Source organism: Pyrgilauda ruficollis, unplaced genomic scaffold, assembly GCF_017590135.1.
Source record: "Pyrgilauda ruficollis isolate IOZ18807 unplaced genomic scaffold, ASM1759013v1 scaffold3, whole genome shotgun sequence".
NCBI lineage: Eukaryota > Metazoa > Chordata > Aves > Passeriformes > Passeridae > Pyrgilauda > Pyrgilauda ruficollis.
Window position 1 is genome coordinate 18,091,113 of NW_024524377.1, and position 15,468 is coordinate 18,106,580.

At 37.9% G+C, this 15,468-nt stretch overlaps 1 protein-coding gene across 1 annotated transcript in view; it reads right to left on the reverse strand.

Annotated features, from left to right (window-relative positions):
• Positions 1-2,357: 2,357 nt before the first annotated feature.
• The window catches only part of SLC25A12 (solute carrier family 25 member 12), a 44,847-nt gene continuing 31,736 nt past the window's right edge, over positions 2,358-15,468 (reverse strand). Inside the window, exons 14-18 of the mRNA XM_041473102.1 lie at positions 7,662-7,802; positions 6,183-6,321; positions 3,771-3,929; positions 3,494-3,584; positions 2,358-2,967 (exon numbers count right to left, since the gene is read on the reverse strand). Of these exons, the coding sequence (XP_041329036.1) occupies positions 2,778-2,967; positions 3,494-3,584; positions 3,771-3,929; positions 6,183-6,321; positions 7,662-7,802 (720 nt within the window). The 3' untranslated portion in view covers positions 2,358-2,777. The remainder of the gene's footprint in view (positions 2,968-3,493; positions 3,585-3,770; positions 3,930-6,182; positions 6,322-7,661; positions 7,803-15,468) is intronic.

Genomic DNA, 15,468 nt, shown 5'->3' on the forward strand with positions numbered 1-15,468 from the left:
TTTTTATTATTATGGATTTTTAACATTTTTATCGAAACAAGACTTCTTAATGGCTTGAAACAGAATGGTTGTAATTTCTGTTAAAGGTTACTTTTTTTTCTTAGCACATTATAAAGTTTTCTGTCACAGTGGGTTTCATGGGGGCTGTTTCTTTTGGGCTGCTTTTTTTTAATAAATACTGTGAGTTTTACTAATTAGGCACTAAATCAGTTTTGTAGCCTTTAATTTAGGACTCTACATTAGTTCTTAATCTCTTACAAGCTTACTGTTTTGCCAGAAGAGCTGTTTTTATATGCTTAAAAATAGGAAATAGGTTTATATTACTCTATCATTTTCATGTCCAGGAGTATTGTTGTTGTTTCTTTGTTGTTTAACTTTTCTGTTTAGTTTTGGGGTTTCTTTTTCTCTTTCTCTTTGTCTTAGTGTTGTTGTTTTGAGCAGCTTGTGGAGACACAGCAGTAATAGCAATTCTTTCTTCAGAAAGTTTTTGTGGGGGGGTCCAGAAGTGAAATGTGTTTAGGCTTCCATTGGTGTTAGCATTTCAAGAGTTTGTGTCCCTCCCTTTTCAACGCAGCTGTGCTGCTCAGTATGCAGACATTTATCCTGTGTGTTCTCCGCAACCCTACAACAGCAGCTCTGTTCACATGAGAAGCATGTGAACTGTGAAGGAACAGGCACATCATGAGATGGTTTGTACCTTTGGGCAGAATTCTTAATGAGCAGAAGTTCTCTTGGTTTGATGGTTTTGAAGGGAGGGGGTGCTTGGGTTTTTGGTTGGTTGTTCTCGTGGGATTTTTCAAGATTACTTTTCATTGAATAATACATTTCCCTCACACTTCTATTTTCAGAAGTCCAGTAGATAAGGCTTTCTTTTGCATACATGCAGATCATATAGCACTAGTTTTGTGTAGTTTCAATTATTAAATTTAATACTACTCTATCTTTATTCCTGCTTGTGGTCCTCCCTCACAGAATAGCTGAGTACAGATTAGAAATGCAAAAGCCATACCTGTGACGTTAAGACCAAAAGTGATGCTAGATGCTCTAAATGAGGGTTCTGGGGGTCAAACTGTCCAGTTTTGGAGCTGCAAGAAATAGAAATGCTGTTGTGCATTGTCAGGTCTCCTAAGGCCTTGACCAAGGTAGCCAACAAAGCTGTGACTAAGATTAAATGCAGGGGGTCCCCACCATTTTTTCTCTATTTAGAAAAATGCAAGACAAAATTCATAGCTACAGTAGAGTTCCCAGAAGCCTGTCTCTATCCAGAAAAAAGAAAAGAAATTCCTTAATTGCAACAAATAAAGAAGGAAGCCTTCTCCTGGGTTTATCTATATTCATATTGCAGAATAGTGATCAAACTTCTAAGGTCAGTGTATTGTAACCTCTGGCTCACTATATATTATTCAGCACCAAAATAATTTTTAGCTTCTTTAGAGGCTAGAGCAGGAGAAAGGCTGCTCTGTGTAGTGTTCAGTTCTTAATAAGCCATTTCTTCATAAACTGACTTAATCCCTGATGGGCCTGCTGTCACCTAAGTAAAAAAACAGAACCTGAAATCAGTTTATATGCTTTGGATATACTCTATTCCAGGATGTTTAACCATGTAAGAAACATGCAAAACTTCAGTAAGCAAGGCTGGAAACCACCCATCTCCTCTCTGGCTGCAAGGACGGTGTGACTAACTTTCCTCCATGACAGCAGAAATCTCAACTCCCCTATTTCCTTTGACATTTTTGCATTTCAGTATTACACCAGGGAAATAGTTCAACCTTTCACTTTCTCTTCTGCTTTTACTTCCACTTACCTGTACATACAAACAATGAGTTTTGCATATAAAAATAATACAGAAGTAAGTAGATTTTCACCCCCCACAGAATAACCTAATTTCAAGGTAAAACAATCTAGAACTAAGGAGAATGCTTTCAATTTCTTTTGTAACAAGTTTTCTATTCAGGAAAAAAAAGGCACTCTGAGTAGTAAATCCTGTAAAAATTCTTGAGTGTGCTAGTAACTGGCAAGTCTCTCATTGTGTTTTGAATATGCTACCATAGAAGTAATATCTATTACACATTTAGTATTGCCATGTATTTTGAGAGAATTGCTTGTCACAAAGTAGTGCTGCAAAATAAAATATGGCACGTGCTCATCTAATTACTGTGTTCTCTAACACTTACAAGCCAGCACATTGCATTTCAATTCCTTTGCTGTAACCAGCAGTGAAGGGCATTCCTGCAGAGCTCTGTCCTGTCCTGTCCATTCATTAAATGGGTGCATCTGATCTTCACATTTTCTCTCTGGAGGGAAAAACAATCATACCAGACAACTTCTAGAAATTCAAAGAAGCAAACTGACACAAGCATTTTTAAACATTTTATTGTCACGATGTTAACAAAACACCTTCAAAACGTCTGTACATTCCAAACTATTTTAAACTGCAATACCCATTATATAAATGTACGTGTATAGATGCCCTGATGTCTCTGTACAAAGATGTACAATATGTACAGTAACATTAAATGTAAGCTGTGCAAGGCAAAGTCTAGGCTACAGTTTCATGCCACTGGTTAAAACAAGGCAGAGAACCACAGCTTCAATCAGTTCCTTGTGTGCAAATAAATAAATAAATGCAGGTATGTATGAATATTTGAAAGGAGCAATTAGATTTGCAAGCTCAGTTCAGCTAGAACACATGCAGCTGACTGGAAAATAATACAGCAGTACTCTTGTGAACTCTTTCCACTGCATCACTTTGTTCATTTGAAACCTCTTTTCAGGACTCAGCTGCTACTGTGTGCTTGAGCTGAGGTGGTGGCAGGAGCTCGAAACTTTGGAAGATACAAACCAAATTTATTTTCTATACCAGCAAACGTAGCTGTAGCAAGTCTGTATCCTCCTATATGTGCAGGGTTAACAGGAGGAAGATCTGAAATTCGTGTTTTTGGGGTAGCTTCTGATCCAGCGGGTTTGCTGTTTGAACAAAGAAAAAAGGTTATTTTGTTAGTTTAGATTTCATAAGAAAGTTCTTTCTTAGACTTATTCAGGCTTAAATACTTAAGTTTTTTGTCTGAATATGGAAGACTGTTACAGCTGACCTTGATTAATTGACTCCTATGGTGAGGTGAATGAGGTCAGACGACTACTTAATTTTAAGTCTAACCCAAAACTAAAGTTACATTTTTACGGATACTTTTGTAAATGCTTTCAGCTTCCAGTGTCACGAGGAAAATGGATAAAACTATCTTGCTACAATGGAAATACAAATTAGTGTACTGAAATAAATATTAAATGGCTCTTTATCTCCTCATCTGTTTAGAAGTGGCATGCAAATTTCCCTCATATGAGGACGGGCGATTTTTACATGCTGCAATTTTAAGTACAGGTGCTCAAGTCGACAAGTTTTAATGGGTTGTCCTATGCATGAAAAAGTTTATGCTTTTTTTCTTTACATTTGGCAGTTGTTTTGTGCAAGTTAAATAGCAAATGCTTGACTTACAGGCCTCCGAAATCAACATACAACCATCTCTGCAGAAGCTCATAAGTGACCAAAGTAACACCAAACTGGGGCGAAGATCTGAACACACGAGCTGTTAAATATTACAAATCATAGTGTTAAACATATAAAACAATTCCTCAGGAGAGAAGCTAAACATTTTTAACAAGGTATTATGTTTTTCATAATCAGACCTTGGAAATACTTCTCTGATTTGTCCTTAACCAAGCAAGTGCTAATTTGCAGATTTGGGGTCAGCCTTAAAAATTTTTTTTCTCACCTCCAGCTCCCTTCCACAAAGCTGAAGGGCCTTCTTCCCTTAGAATCTTTCTGAAGCAGTCAATAACTCCACTGTACGTTGTCTGACCAGCGCGAGCTGCCACTTGCAGTCTTGTCTTGATGACATCAGCAGGGGTTACCAAAGAAGCAGCAGGCACACCTTTTAGAAGAAAAGCACATTTAATTTGCACAAAGGATCTTGTAAAGATGAAACACTTACAAGTGAAAAATACAAGTGCAAACTTTCATATTTTTTACAAGGGCTAGACATTACAAAAAAATGCAGCTTCTTACTCTTGATGCTCATATAAACTGTCGTTCCTGAGATAATCATTCTGACTTTCTTCTAAATTTAAAGGCTGAAACTGGTAGTAAAGGAAATAAACTATGAAAACCCATTCTCAGCATCTTCTAGTGGTCTGGCTGTAGCAATAATTTGAAACAAGATAAAATTGGCTATACATATGTAGTAGATACAGTAAATTTGCACAACTAATTTTTACTTGTTTATACTCTACAACGTATTTTGCAAATTACATAGATGATTGATTTGGAAATTGAATCCTATGCCTCCATTTGTTAAAGGTGTTGATGAGAAAAACTACTGCTTGAAGCCCCTATTCCATAGAAATATGTCTAAACTGCAATTTGGACTGTTCTGTAGGAGAATAGATGCTGCTTACTTCAGTAGGCAAGCCATAAAAAGACTGAGGACAATGAAGGTGTTTTACAAGTCTGCTTAGTACCAACAGCGTGATATTAGCCAACAGTGATGGAAGAACAAATCTCCACTTCCAAGGCACCACTCTCGGCTTTCTAGTCAAAGGAAAGGAGAAAGTTTTCAGAAATGTACTCCACAGTATATAACTGTGTTATCTGAGATATTTCTGAATACTTCTAAATACTATAAAAACTTAATACCCCTAAAAAGAGGAACCATCTTCTGACTTGAAATCATGAAATTAATTTTGACTTCTGTTAAACTTCAACTGGTTAACACTGAATTAAAAATGTTAACAAGTAACTGATTGCATAGGTGCTGATAAACTGTGAAGTGTCACTGGCCAATCCAGGAGGTTTTAAACAAAAACAGAAGCACTGCAGTTAAGCCTGCAAGCATACACAGAGAGCAATCATATGCAGATTCTCCTGACAGGCAGATCCCTTCAGACTGTATTCTTGCCTGCTGCGCACGTGTAACTGGGATTGAGTGAGCAATTGAGAATGTGAAATTTGCAATTCAGAGAGGCAGATTCCTATACATGCTATAAAACTAGGCCTATGAAATTTACATGCATTTTTAATAGGATTCATCCCTTAGTATGAGCAACAGAGAAACACAGAGAATGAAACAAAGAGAAACTGAAGTTTGCAGTCTAAAAAGTCTTATAGGAGATACAAATGAATAATATATACGAGTTTTGTATGCGTATAATAAGCTAAATAATTTTCCATTTCTGGCAGCTCTGCAATACTAAAGAATGAACAGGGCTACAAATCTGTTAGATGTTTCCTAGGTGGTTTCCCCTCCCTCTGGCATGAGGAACACGCCAACAGGCATAGAGAAGGTGCAGCCAAGCCTATGTCAAGTCCAATATGGGAAACTGCTATTCACACACAGCCGCTCACAACTGATGTATGTATCTATATAGTGATTCCTTACAACTGTAACAAGTAGCAAAGGGTTTTGCTCAGCCCAGTGGTGTTTCTGAACTGCAGATTCTGACACTGAATCATTCACAGTTGCAAGGCTGCGTGAAGATACCTGGTTTTCATCTGCTCTGCTTGTCCTTGGCAGTGCAGAATCTGACCATCTCTATCTGCATGTTTAAATATCCATCACTATAGTTCTTACATCTACTATTTTTATACCCTGTGCCTTTAGTAAAAACTTTTCATCACAACTGCATATTGTCTTTATACTAAACTTGTCTGAGAAACTGTAAAATATTTTAAATTTCAGAGTATGGTACTTCAGCTTCTTTACAAACTAATGCCCTATTTTCAGCAATTACATTAGAACAAAGTTTCTTTTCAGTCATTCCACAATCCAAACCTGAGTAAGTAATTTTCTTCTTAGCTCTTACGATCTCTCATTTTATGTTCATCAAAGATTCAAATTAGCCTTCAACTCTGAGAGCTCAGTAACAAGTAAAACCCCATTGAGACAGACAGATCAAATTTGACTACAAGTTGCTGAGCTGCATTACGCTGTTTATCCACATTATGCAAATGTAATTAGCTCTCATCAAAATTACATCGCCTCCCACTAAGGATAACAGTGATCAAATTTAGATTAAATCAGATACAATGGTACAGTACCCTTCCTTTATATGGGGCTACTGAATGAATATTAAATATTACTCACTAAAAGAAAAGAAAATTACTTTTAGGAAACCTTCTGCAAAGTTACCTGCAATGGCTCCAGCTGCAAGGAGATTAAGCCCTCCCACATGGCCACTTTCATCAGCAAACATCAGTTTACTATGAGCATAAACCGGAAAGTAGATTGCAGAAAAGGGAATGTCTCTGAGGAAACATGCTTTGGCACCCTGACACAGAGAAAAGACACATAAAACAAATTAAATTCTATCAATAAGGCTAAAATTGATATCCAGCAAGCAGCCCGAGCCCTGAAAGTACAAACTCATTTGATCTACCACATAAACAACACAGAAAATAAAATGTCTCAGGAAACAGATGACACAGGAAACTTGAAAATAAGAATAAAGCGTATCTAAACTAAGTGTCTGGAATGAGGAAGATTCAAGGTTCATATATAATTTTGGTAAGTTATACATGACATCAATCATCAGTACTTAGGATAAACACTTTTTACACACTATGTGTCCAAAGGCAATGAAAGAAGTGACACAGATCAGTCCTTATGTCTTTCTGAAACTAGGGAAACAGCAGGACCAGTCCCTGCCAGCCTTTATTCCAACAAACACAAAAGCACTATTAAAATACCAGTGAGCACTGTAAGACCTCACACTGATCATCATCTGTTTGACCAAACAAGCTGCACTGGAAGATTAGCAAAGAGAGAAAGAATACTGCAAATTGGGTGCAGTTTAATAGGGAAACACAATGGTCACAAATCTCATCTACCAAATTCAAAATAAAATCTTCAGCTCTAAAAGTAAATGTGCACATTTTTATAGTATTATTACAGGTTTATGGGCAAATCACATAAAGCAATGTTTTGTAAGTGCACAGCTAATATAACTGCTGAATTTACGTATTACCCCTTGCACTGGCAGAAGATACAGGAAGAAACACTCTTCCTTGTTTAAGGAAACTAATAGCTTCTGCTCCATTACACCTGATCTGTAATGATGGCAGTAAAGTATACCTGCAGGGAAGGAATCAGTTGACTGGCATTTTGCTGAAGTACTATACAGAACAGGCTTTTTTCAGTGGAATTTATTGACAAATCCCACCACTTAACTTCTTAAAAATCTGAATCCTACTAAACTTCACTACTGTTTCACTGCCATCAAATTATTAAGACAAAGAGAATATCCTGCTGCAGAGGTAACAACAGAGATACAGAGATTCAAAATAAATATAAGAAAAATGCACAGGGAAAGCTAAAGAAACTTTTCACAAAACCCCACCAAATGAAATGAGCAGTGCCAGAAGCCAGCAGGTCTGCAATACAGGACTCCCTGTAGCTTGGCATAAAAGCCCAAAGGATAGAATGGGGGAGTATTTTTTTGTATCCCACTGCCATTAATACAGAAGTGAGTTTTCTTCAGTTTTCCACTGTGGGGCTGCCCTGCAGGAAGAGATTGGTTTTAAATTCAAAAGATGTCTTTGTTTTTAACAGTTTTTGTTTCAACAATATAGAAGTTTAGCATAAAATGATGAAGGCACTCAAAGTACATACCTTATAAAGACCAAGAAAGCCTAAATCTTTTATAACAGAGAGGGCACTGACTCTGGGTCCTGTAGTAATTTCTCCTGCTACCTGCAACCGAATCTTTACGATCTCCAGAGGATTAGTGAAGATGACCTGGGAACCTCCTGCCTGCAAACCCAAGGAAAAAGAAAGTAAATTGTGTTACTAGAGCATGTGGTGACATATTGACTTTTGCAAGGTGATCAGTGCCTTCACTTCTCACTGCATTGGCTGATACTCTCATGTAAAAATATATGAGAGATTTAATAAAGCACCTGTCTGGAAGTCAAAAGACCTGGACCAGAAATCATGAGTTTGGTAAAAATAGATTTTTACATATATATATTTTATAGCCCCCTGAGGTGAATTAATTCAGTTTGTCTCTGCTTTTCTCCTCAACATCACTTTCTAGAAGTCATTGCTGTGTCTAGAAGTCTATCAGATATTACAGGAAATACTAAACTAATCATTACACTTGTGCTACTAGAGCATCAAATACACTTAAAGAAGACCTTATGTTTATTCAATAATAATCCATCACCAATGTGTAGACACACTATTTGCATTTAGAAGTGATGCTGTTTAAGAGGTAAATTTGCATTTAACGGTGTAATTTTAAATTATTAGAAAAGGTGTTTGGAGGTTTGTTTAGCAGCCTGTAATAGTCCTAAGTGGAAACAAAATATAAATTTTAAATAGGAAGACTAGTATTTCAAAATATGATACTAGATAGAAACAGGAGTCATATCTTTGAGCTAGGCATGACAGATTTTACTTGCAGGAAATACTCTGTTGGCAGTGTTGAAGAACTGTCTTGCAAACTTCCTAGCAGTAGTGTTGTAAAGCTGCTTCTGACTCTGCACTTCAGCCAAAGACTTTCAAAGAACTGTGTCCCAGGTTTGAGAGAGATACAATCTGGCAGTTCTGTTTCAGAGTTTTTAAACCTGTTTAGAATTACATGTTTACATTTTTCCCTGGTTTGCTGTAGGTACTACCATTCACTTCTGAAGAAGTTTGTGGTTCATACAATCCAGCTATGTTTTACTAAGCTTGTTATGCTCCCCTCTTCCTAAGCCACCTTTTTAATTAAAAAATTAAACCCAGTTCCTTAAAAATTGTGGCATATAATGCTTGAATGCAGCCAACTCTAAAAAGCATTTTTGCACAATATAAAAGCTCGTCTTAATTCTGACTGATTCCTCCAACCCACCAAATTTTAGTGAAGTAAACAGATGCAGAACAGCTGCAGCTAAAACTTTCTACCACTTCTAAATTGCCCAAGCAATAAACTCTTTGTGATGCTGGGGGGTTGGAAGGGGACTCTGCATACAGGGGTGTGGTGAAGTAAGGTCAACAGTCTGCTACAGCATCTCCTGAAGAACCTGCATCGTGTTCTCTGCTAACTGACCGACAAATGACAAACACTAAGCATTTCTGCATATAGCACGATCTTCCTCTCTGCAGCAGCAGGCAGAATAAATTTGAGATTAGCCCTGATGCACAGTTTAGAAGCTGGAAATCTCAATTATTCTAGCCTAGAGACAAAAGAGCATTGCAACCCCCATCAGCTCTTACTGAGAATGACCCAGCACTTCAGCAGTATCTGTGGGTTGGGGGCAGGCAGCATCAACACCTTCAGCACCCATACTTCACTGAGCCTCTACTGAGGACTGACAGCCTTTTACTGCAAGCCCTGTTTATTACTTCACTCAACATTGACACTGAAAATCATCACTGCAACAGCTTTGCTGAAGCACCTTGACCGAAACAGTGGGAGATCAACTGCTGCTTTTGATTAATTATTTCCATTGTAGTAATTACTGTCTTTAACACTTCCCACTCAAATAATGAGTCTATACAGTTAATCTTGATTTTATTCCCTCACTTCTTCACCTCTCTGAAAGCAAATCAAAGCCTATGTTTTTGTGGTCATTTGTTGCAATCATCAGGAAGATCACAAGAACTCCCAGACAAGCCTAAGTGATTCCCATCTTCTATGTTCCTTGGACTTAATGCATTGTGTTTACTCAGTTATCTGACACCATTCATATGTCCAAAGGCATTCTTTAGACTCTCTTTTACTTCTCATCTCACCTTTTCCAGTTCATACACACCTATGCATGCAAGATGAAATGGTTGTCTTGCTAAGCAAGTTCCAACCCAAATAAAATTTATAAAATTTGCATCTGGCAAATTCTGTTAACCTTTTTTTTGTTTGCATTGCATTAAGCATAAAACCAATTTCAAATGTTTACCATTTCCCTGTATCTTTTAAAAAAATAATTTTGGTAGATAAAATGTTAAGCAGTATGTTCTGGCTACATAATACAACGGATCACACAAAAAAAGTAACTTTATACTGCAACACTAAGCTAGAAATTCATTCCTTCTAGACAAATACCAGCTACCTGCCTATTAAATATGTATTATTTGTCTACATGTATATGTGCAATTCCATTTTTTATTTTTAATGTTAAAAATTAGCACACCCTGCCGAGCAGCCAAAATAACTCTTCCTATTTGCCCAACAAAAAAACACAAATAGGTCAATTTGTAAACATTTCGATTTTCTAACTTGAATTCACTCTTCCTGAAATTAACATTTTCCTCTCCTAGGTGCACAGCTGCCTACCTTTCTGTTAAAATCAGCCATAGCCCTCTTCTGATACAGAAAGCAAAAGAACACAACACATTTTAATATTTTACTAGCAACACTAATTAGAAATACAATGTTACAAATTCTATGTAGTAAAAATGGAATTATGTACTCCATCGGTATTAGAAGATCATTGGCGGTCAGGTTATTAAGCAAAATAAAATACAAGGAAAACCCTACACTTAAAATATCAGTAGAAAACCCATTGAAAGGCTCTTTAATTACATCAACACTTTGAGTATTTACAGTGCTGACAGACTTCCCAACAGGCAGCTTTCTCAAAAACAGCTGTAACTACCTAGATACCCAGTTACACAGTCCCTATTAGAGTATGTCTTTCTATCCAAGCCTTGACTTAGGCTGTTTTACTTGGAGCTTGGCAAACTTTTCTGCCCAGCAGTGATTTGATTCTCAGGAAGATGAGCACAGCATTCAGTGGAGTGGCACATATGAGTTAGGTCCCCCAGCAGACCACAAGCACAGACAGGACAAGCTTTGACTTTAACACAGAACGTGTAACACAAGAAAACTCCCATTTTCACTGTGTGTTTTTTAAAGAATGAACACAAGGGTGGTTGTTTAGTTTGTGTTTTCTATTCAAGTAAAAGGTGGCTATCTATGTGACAAAGAACATGTGAGGCAGAGGAGAGTGCTGCCTTGGGGAGGAGAAGAGCACTCTGCAGAAAAGGATGCAGAGGAGAATGACACAAAGGATCTCCAAATAAAAATGAACTGGAAGCATGTATAGGTTTGCAGTACAAATCTCCACGCTCCTGTGCAAATCATTAGCAATCAGCATCATTCTTTTTCAAAGTCTCTTACTTCAGCTGTCAGCTCTGTATGTTAAATACATGTGCAAGCTTATATGCACACAGAGGTATACATTGCACTCCCTGAATTGCTTTTGGAGATGGTGCAGTAAATCTAGATTGCTCTCTCATAAATCCTCGCTTCACACATAAATTGCAACAGACACTTTAAAAAAGGTTGACAAATTTGTTTCTGAATGGAGGTTATTCATACACATCAAAAATACCAGTAATAAAAGCTTCTACTTAACCTTAATGTCATGTAAAATAACTCTACAAGGAGCAAATAAAGGAACTAAATCTGACAGCAAAGGTTATGAGAGAAAAGATGTAGTTTGAGATCCCACAGCAAACGCCCCATGACATGCCAAAGGCTGAAGGAAATACACAAATGACCCTGCAACATGAGACCTCTTGCCCTTTCCAATTCCACCCGAGAGGCAAATGCTCCAAAAGGGAGAGGCCTACTTCAAGCCCTTCCTTCCTTCCTTCCTTTCAGAAACCACCACATCCTGGACCACAACTATGTCCCACAGAAGCAGCTAAAATAAGATGTTACTTAAAACAGTCTTGTTTAAAAACATCAAAAGAACTTGCATTTCTTTCTCTAGGCAAAGCTGACATGGTTCATGAACCTAGAGTGAGCTTACTGTCTCTTTTATTAAACAATTATTTTCTCCCTGATTTTAAATGTCCACAGTAGAAATCAAGATAAATTAGTAAAGTTTAATTCTGCTTCTAACTTTATTTTTTTAATGTATAATAAAAGAAGTAACATATCTTTAGGGTTTTGAAGGAAAAGCATTCTGTAATTCTGTATTTTTTTTTCTTGTTATACAAACCACTAAGATTTTACATTATTTTCTCCAAACTAAATATTTGACACATTCCTATTTGCCTCATACACCTATATGCATTTTTGTGTGTATGTACATATATATATGCATAAATATGTATGAAAATTATTTCTTACAAGTATACCAAAAATATTTAGACTGAATCTTAGATTTAATATTTATCAAAACTTCAAAATCAGTGGTAAATTTGAATCTCTCTGTGTATGCATGTGCAAACACAAGAACACATACACACATCCCAACCTCTAATTATCAACAGATGCATTGCCTACATCCCCAAAGGTTCTCAAGATCATTTCTGCCTGGCACCCCACAACATCTTTCCTCCTACTGCATAAAGCAAGAACATCTTTCTGATGAAACTCAATTCATCCACTCAAAATGTTAAGCACCACACACAGGACGGGAAGAATCTATTTATTCCTGTGTAACTCACAGGGATTACAGCCTAAAATCACAGTATTTTTGTCTACTGTAACAGTAACCATGGATCATTTACACAGCATTAGGTGTCTACTTCAGCACTGCTTCCCAAGTGAGGAAGAGCAGCTCCCTAGAGCACCTTGCCCTGAGGATGTACTCACATGTGCCATGTGTATGAGCTCCTCTGGGAAGCACTGTCCATATCAGACATGCACTCTCTGCTTCCCAAGCCTCTGTTGGGATAGAGGAAAGCATTGCCAAAGCCTCACTCTGTCTACCTGCAACTCACAGCTAATGGGAGCTGAAAACTTCAGGAATGCAGGTTAATCACTGAATTACAACAGAATGTAATTCAATTAATTACAGTAACAGTAGGGAAAGAAACTGTTTGCTGTGAACACGTTTAAATATGGATAGTGCTGTTAATGATTAACAAACCAGCATACTTCAGGCAGGTAGGAAGATGGGGTATCAGTTTCATCCATCAGGGACAAGAGCCCTTTCATTGACAGGTATGACCTGACTGCTGTAACTGAGCTGCCCGACGTAGCTGCTCTGCAGTTTTCAAATACAGCTCCAGCTTGAGAGCAGCTGGGAATATTTGGGCTCTGACAGAGCAGACCCTGCACTTCCCAGTGACGTTTACATTGCCCAGCAGCCAGCAGGAAGGTTTAGAGGAGCAGAGGGCATGGGCTGCCTGTGGGAGGTCCCTGCCCTGCAGTAAGGAAGGAAAGACAACAGACAGGCAGCTGACCACACCAACAGGCCCTGCCTGGGTAACTGCTGTGAGAATGACAGTGTTTCTTCTTACTGGGAATGCCACTTTACTCCTTAAGCTGACAGAAGATGAGAATGATTGGAGCCTAAGAAGTAAGATTTTGGCCAAAGTGACTCAGTCTCTCAGTGTCAGCATTTCTGGAGGAGGAACACGGCTGTCAGTGGCCCCTTTGCTGGACAGTACAGCACTGCCTCCAGATATTCCAGAGCTAAGGATTCTGACCAGCCTACACAGGGTCTCCTGAACCACCACTGCCTTAATGTCAAAGGTTTCACCTGTCCTTATGTGTGGGCCTTGGAAGACTGTAACACCATACATAAGCTTTTTTACAGCACTGCCATCCAGAGAGGAGAATTTGCCATGTCTGCTGGAACCTCTCCCAAGCTGCCTCCACTTCCTCACAAGAATTCTTTTGATTGCTGTTTGAGGACTGTGGCATGCACAATGTGCTTTTGTGTATCTTGCAAGAGGGAAGGCTTTTAAAAGTATGAAAGGTCTCTGCTGAAAGCTCTGTAAAATGGCTGAAAATATGCCTTGCTCATTTTGCTCATCCACCACCAGTTCCATACCAGACATAATCCAAAACTGCATTATTCCTGTTAATGAGGAGATAGTTCAACACTAAACACAGGTAAGTGAGGGTCAGAGACAGTAGTAAGTCCATCTCTGAGAAGTACATGTGGGCATAATGCTATTTCTTCTGATGTTATGACAAGGTAAAAAAGTATGGTTTTATTTTAGCCTATATTTTTAGCAAAATACTTAACTGTTTCAAGTAACAAACAGTAACAAAAAGCCACAAAAACCTGAGTTACCCAAATCTAAATGCTGAAAATATAAAAATATATAAATCCAAACATTCCCACATTAACCCATCATTTTGTACTAACAGAGAGAGAAGGAAGAGAATAAAGGAAAAATGAAAGGCAGCATCACCCCAACACAAAGACTTCTGTGCCCCTACAAGGAAGTGGACTAAGCTTCCTTGTGGCCTTTCCTTTGATGGAATTGTTGGCTGCACCCCATAATATTTTGTAGAAAAACAGAACACAGTAACAACAGAAGTGTGATGACCAACATTATTTCCAAGCAAGTCAACACAGAAAAGAGCTGTCAAAATGAGAATGAAAAGGTCTGAGGACGAAAAAAAGAGAGACTAATGTCTAATTGCCCTGCTTTAGCCAACCAGTACTTTCAGATTCTTAACCTTATAGGATTGCTAACAAAGATTCTGCTATTTAGGAAGAAGTGGAATTGCTAAAATTGAACTAAGCAGCAGCAGAGACAAAAAAATTCTTCAGCTGGTAAGATATCAGATGATCCAGAGGAAGCTACAAAGAAACACCCCTCAGGTTGCTAAACTGTGACTAACATTTGTATAATTTTGTTTGAAATTCTCCCAGATTGAGTGATATTAATATTATCTTGAACAAGGGGATGAAAATACCAACTCGGACAGTCATCTACAAGGTGTTGTTTGGAGAGACTACAGCTCTGCTCATCTTCGAAAAAAACACCCAAATCTCTGAAAGCTTATCTGAAACTCAATTTCTCCCCAATTTTTGCATGTTCACTACAGTAAGACAATGAAGTTATTTTGAAAGACGAGTACCTAGCAAGTGAAAAAGGCTCTAATGTAGATTGAATTTAGTATTATATATTTCATTACAAAATATTGTAAAATAGTAAAATTCATTATCAGATGTTTGACTTTAATTACGAATTTAAGCGCAACACAAACACAAATGAATTCTATTCTCTGCCACTACAGATGACCTGTATTTGCTTTCTGTGTTACTGAGCTTTCCAGAAAAAGGTTACTCTTCCGCTAGCTACGCATTAGAGCTGCTTTCTCACATTTCTCAGAAAATAAACTTTGTACACTGACAGGTGAAGACTCAAACATGTACCAGGCTGCCAAATTCAATCAGGCAGAACTATAAGCAGTCTCCCTTCAGGGCTGTTTCTTTGAATTAAAAGTTTGCAGAGGTCAACAACCTTTCTGCCCCAGGTTTTGTTGTAAGCCAAGGAGGTTTTATACCAGCCTGTCAGCCTGCTCAACTGGAAGTCATTAGTGTTCTCTGCTACAAAAGAAACCCAACTCAAGCCTTAAACATATTATAGGGTTAACAACTGTCAGGGAATCCCACAAATGAAATTAGCCAACGTGCAAAACCAAAAGAAATCCAGCATCAATATCAATTCAAACCACTTACAGATTGCTAAAACATCCACTGAATTACAGCCCTCAATTTCAACAAAACATGGTTTG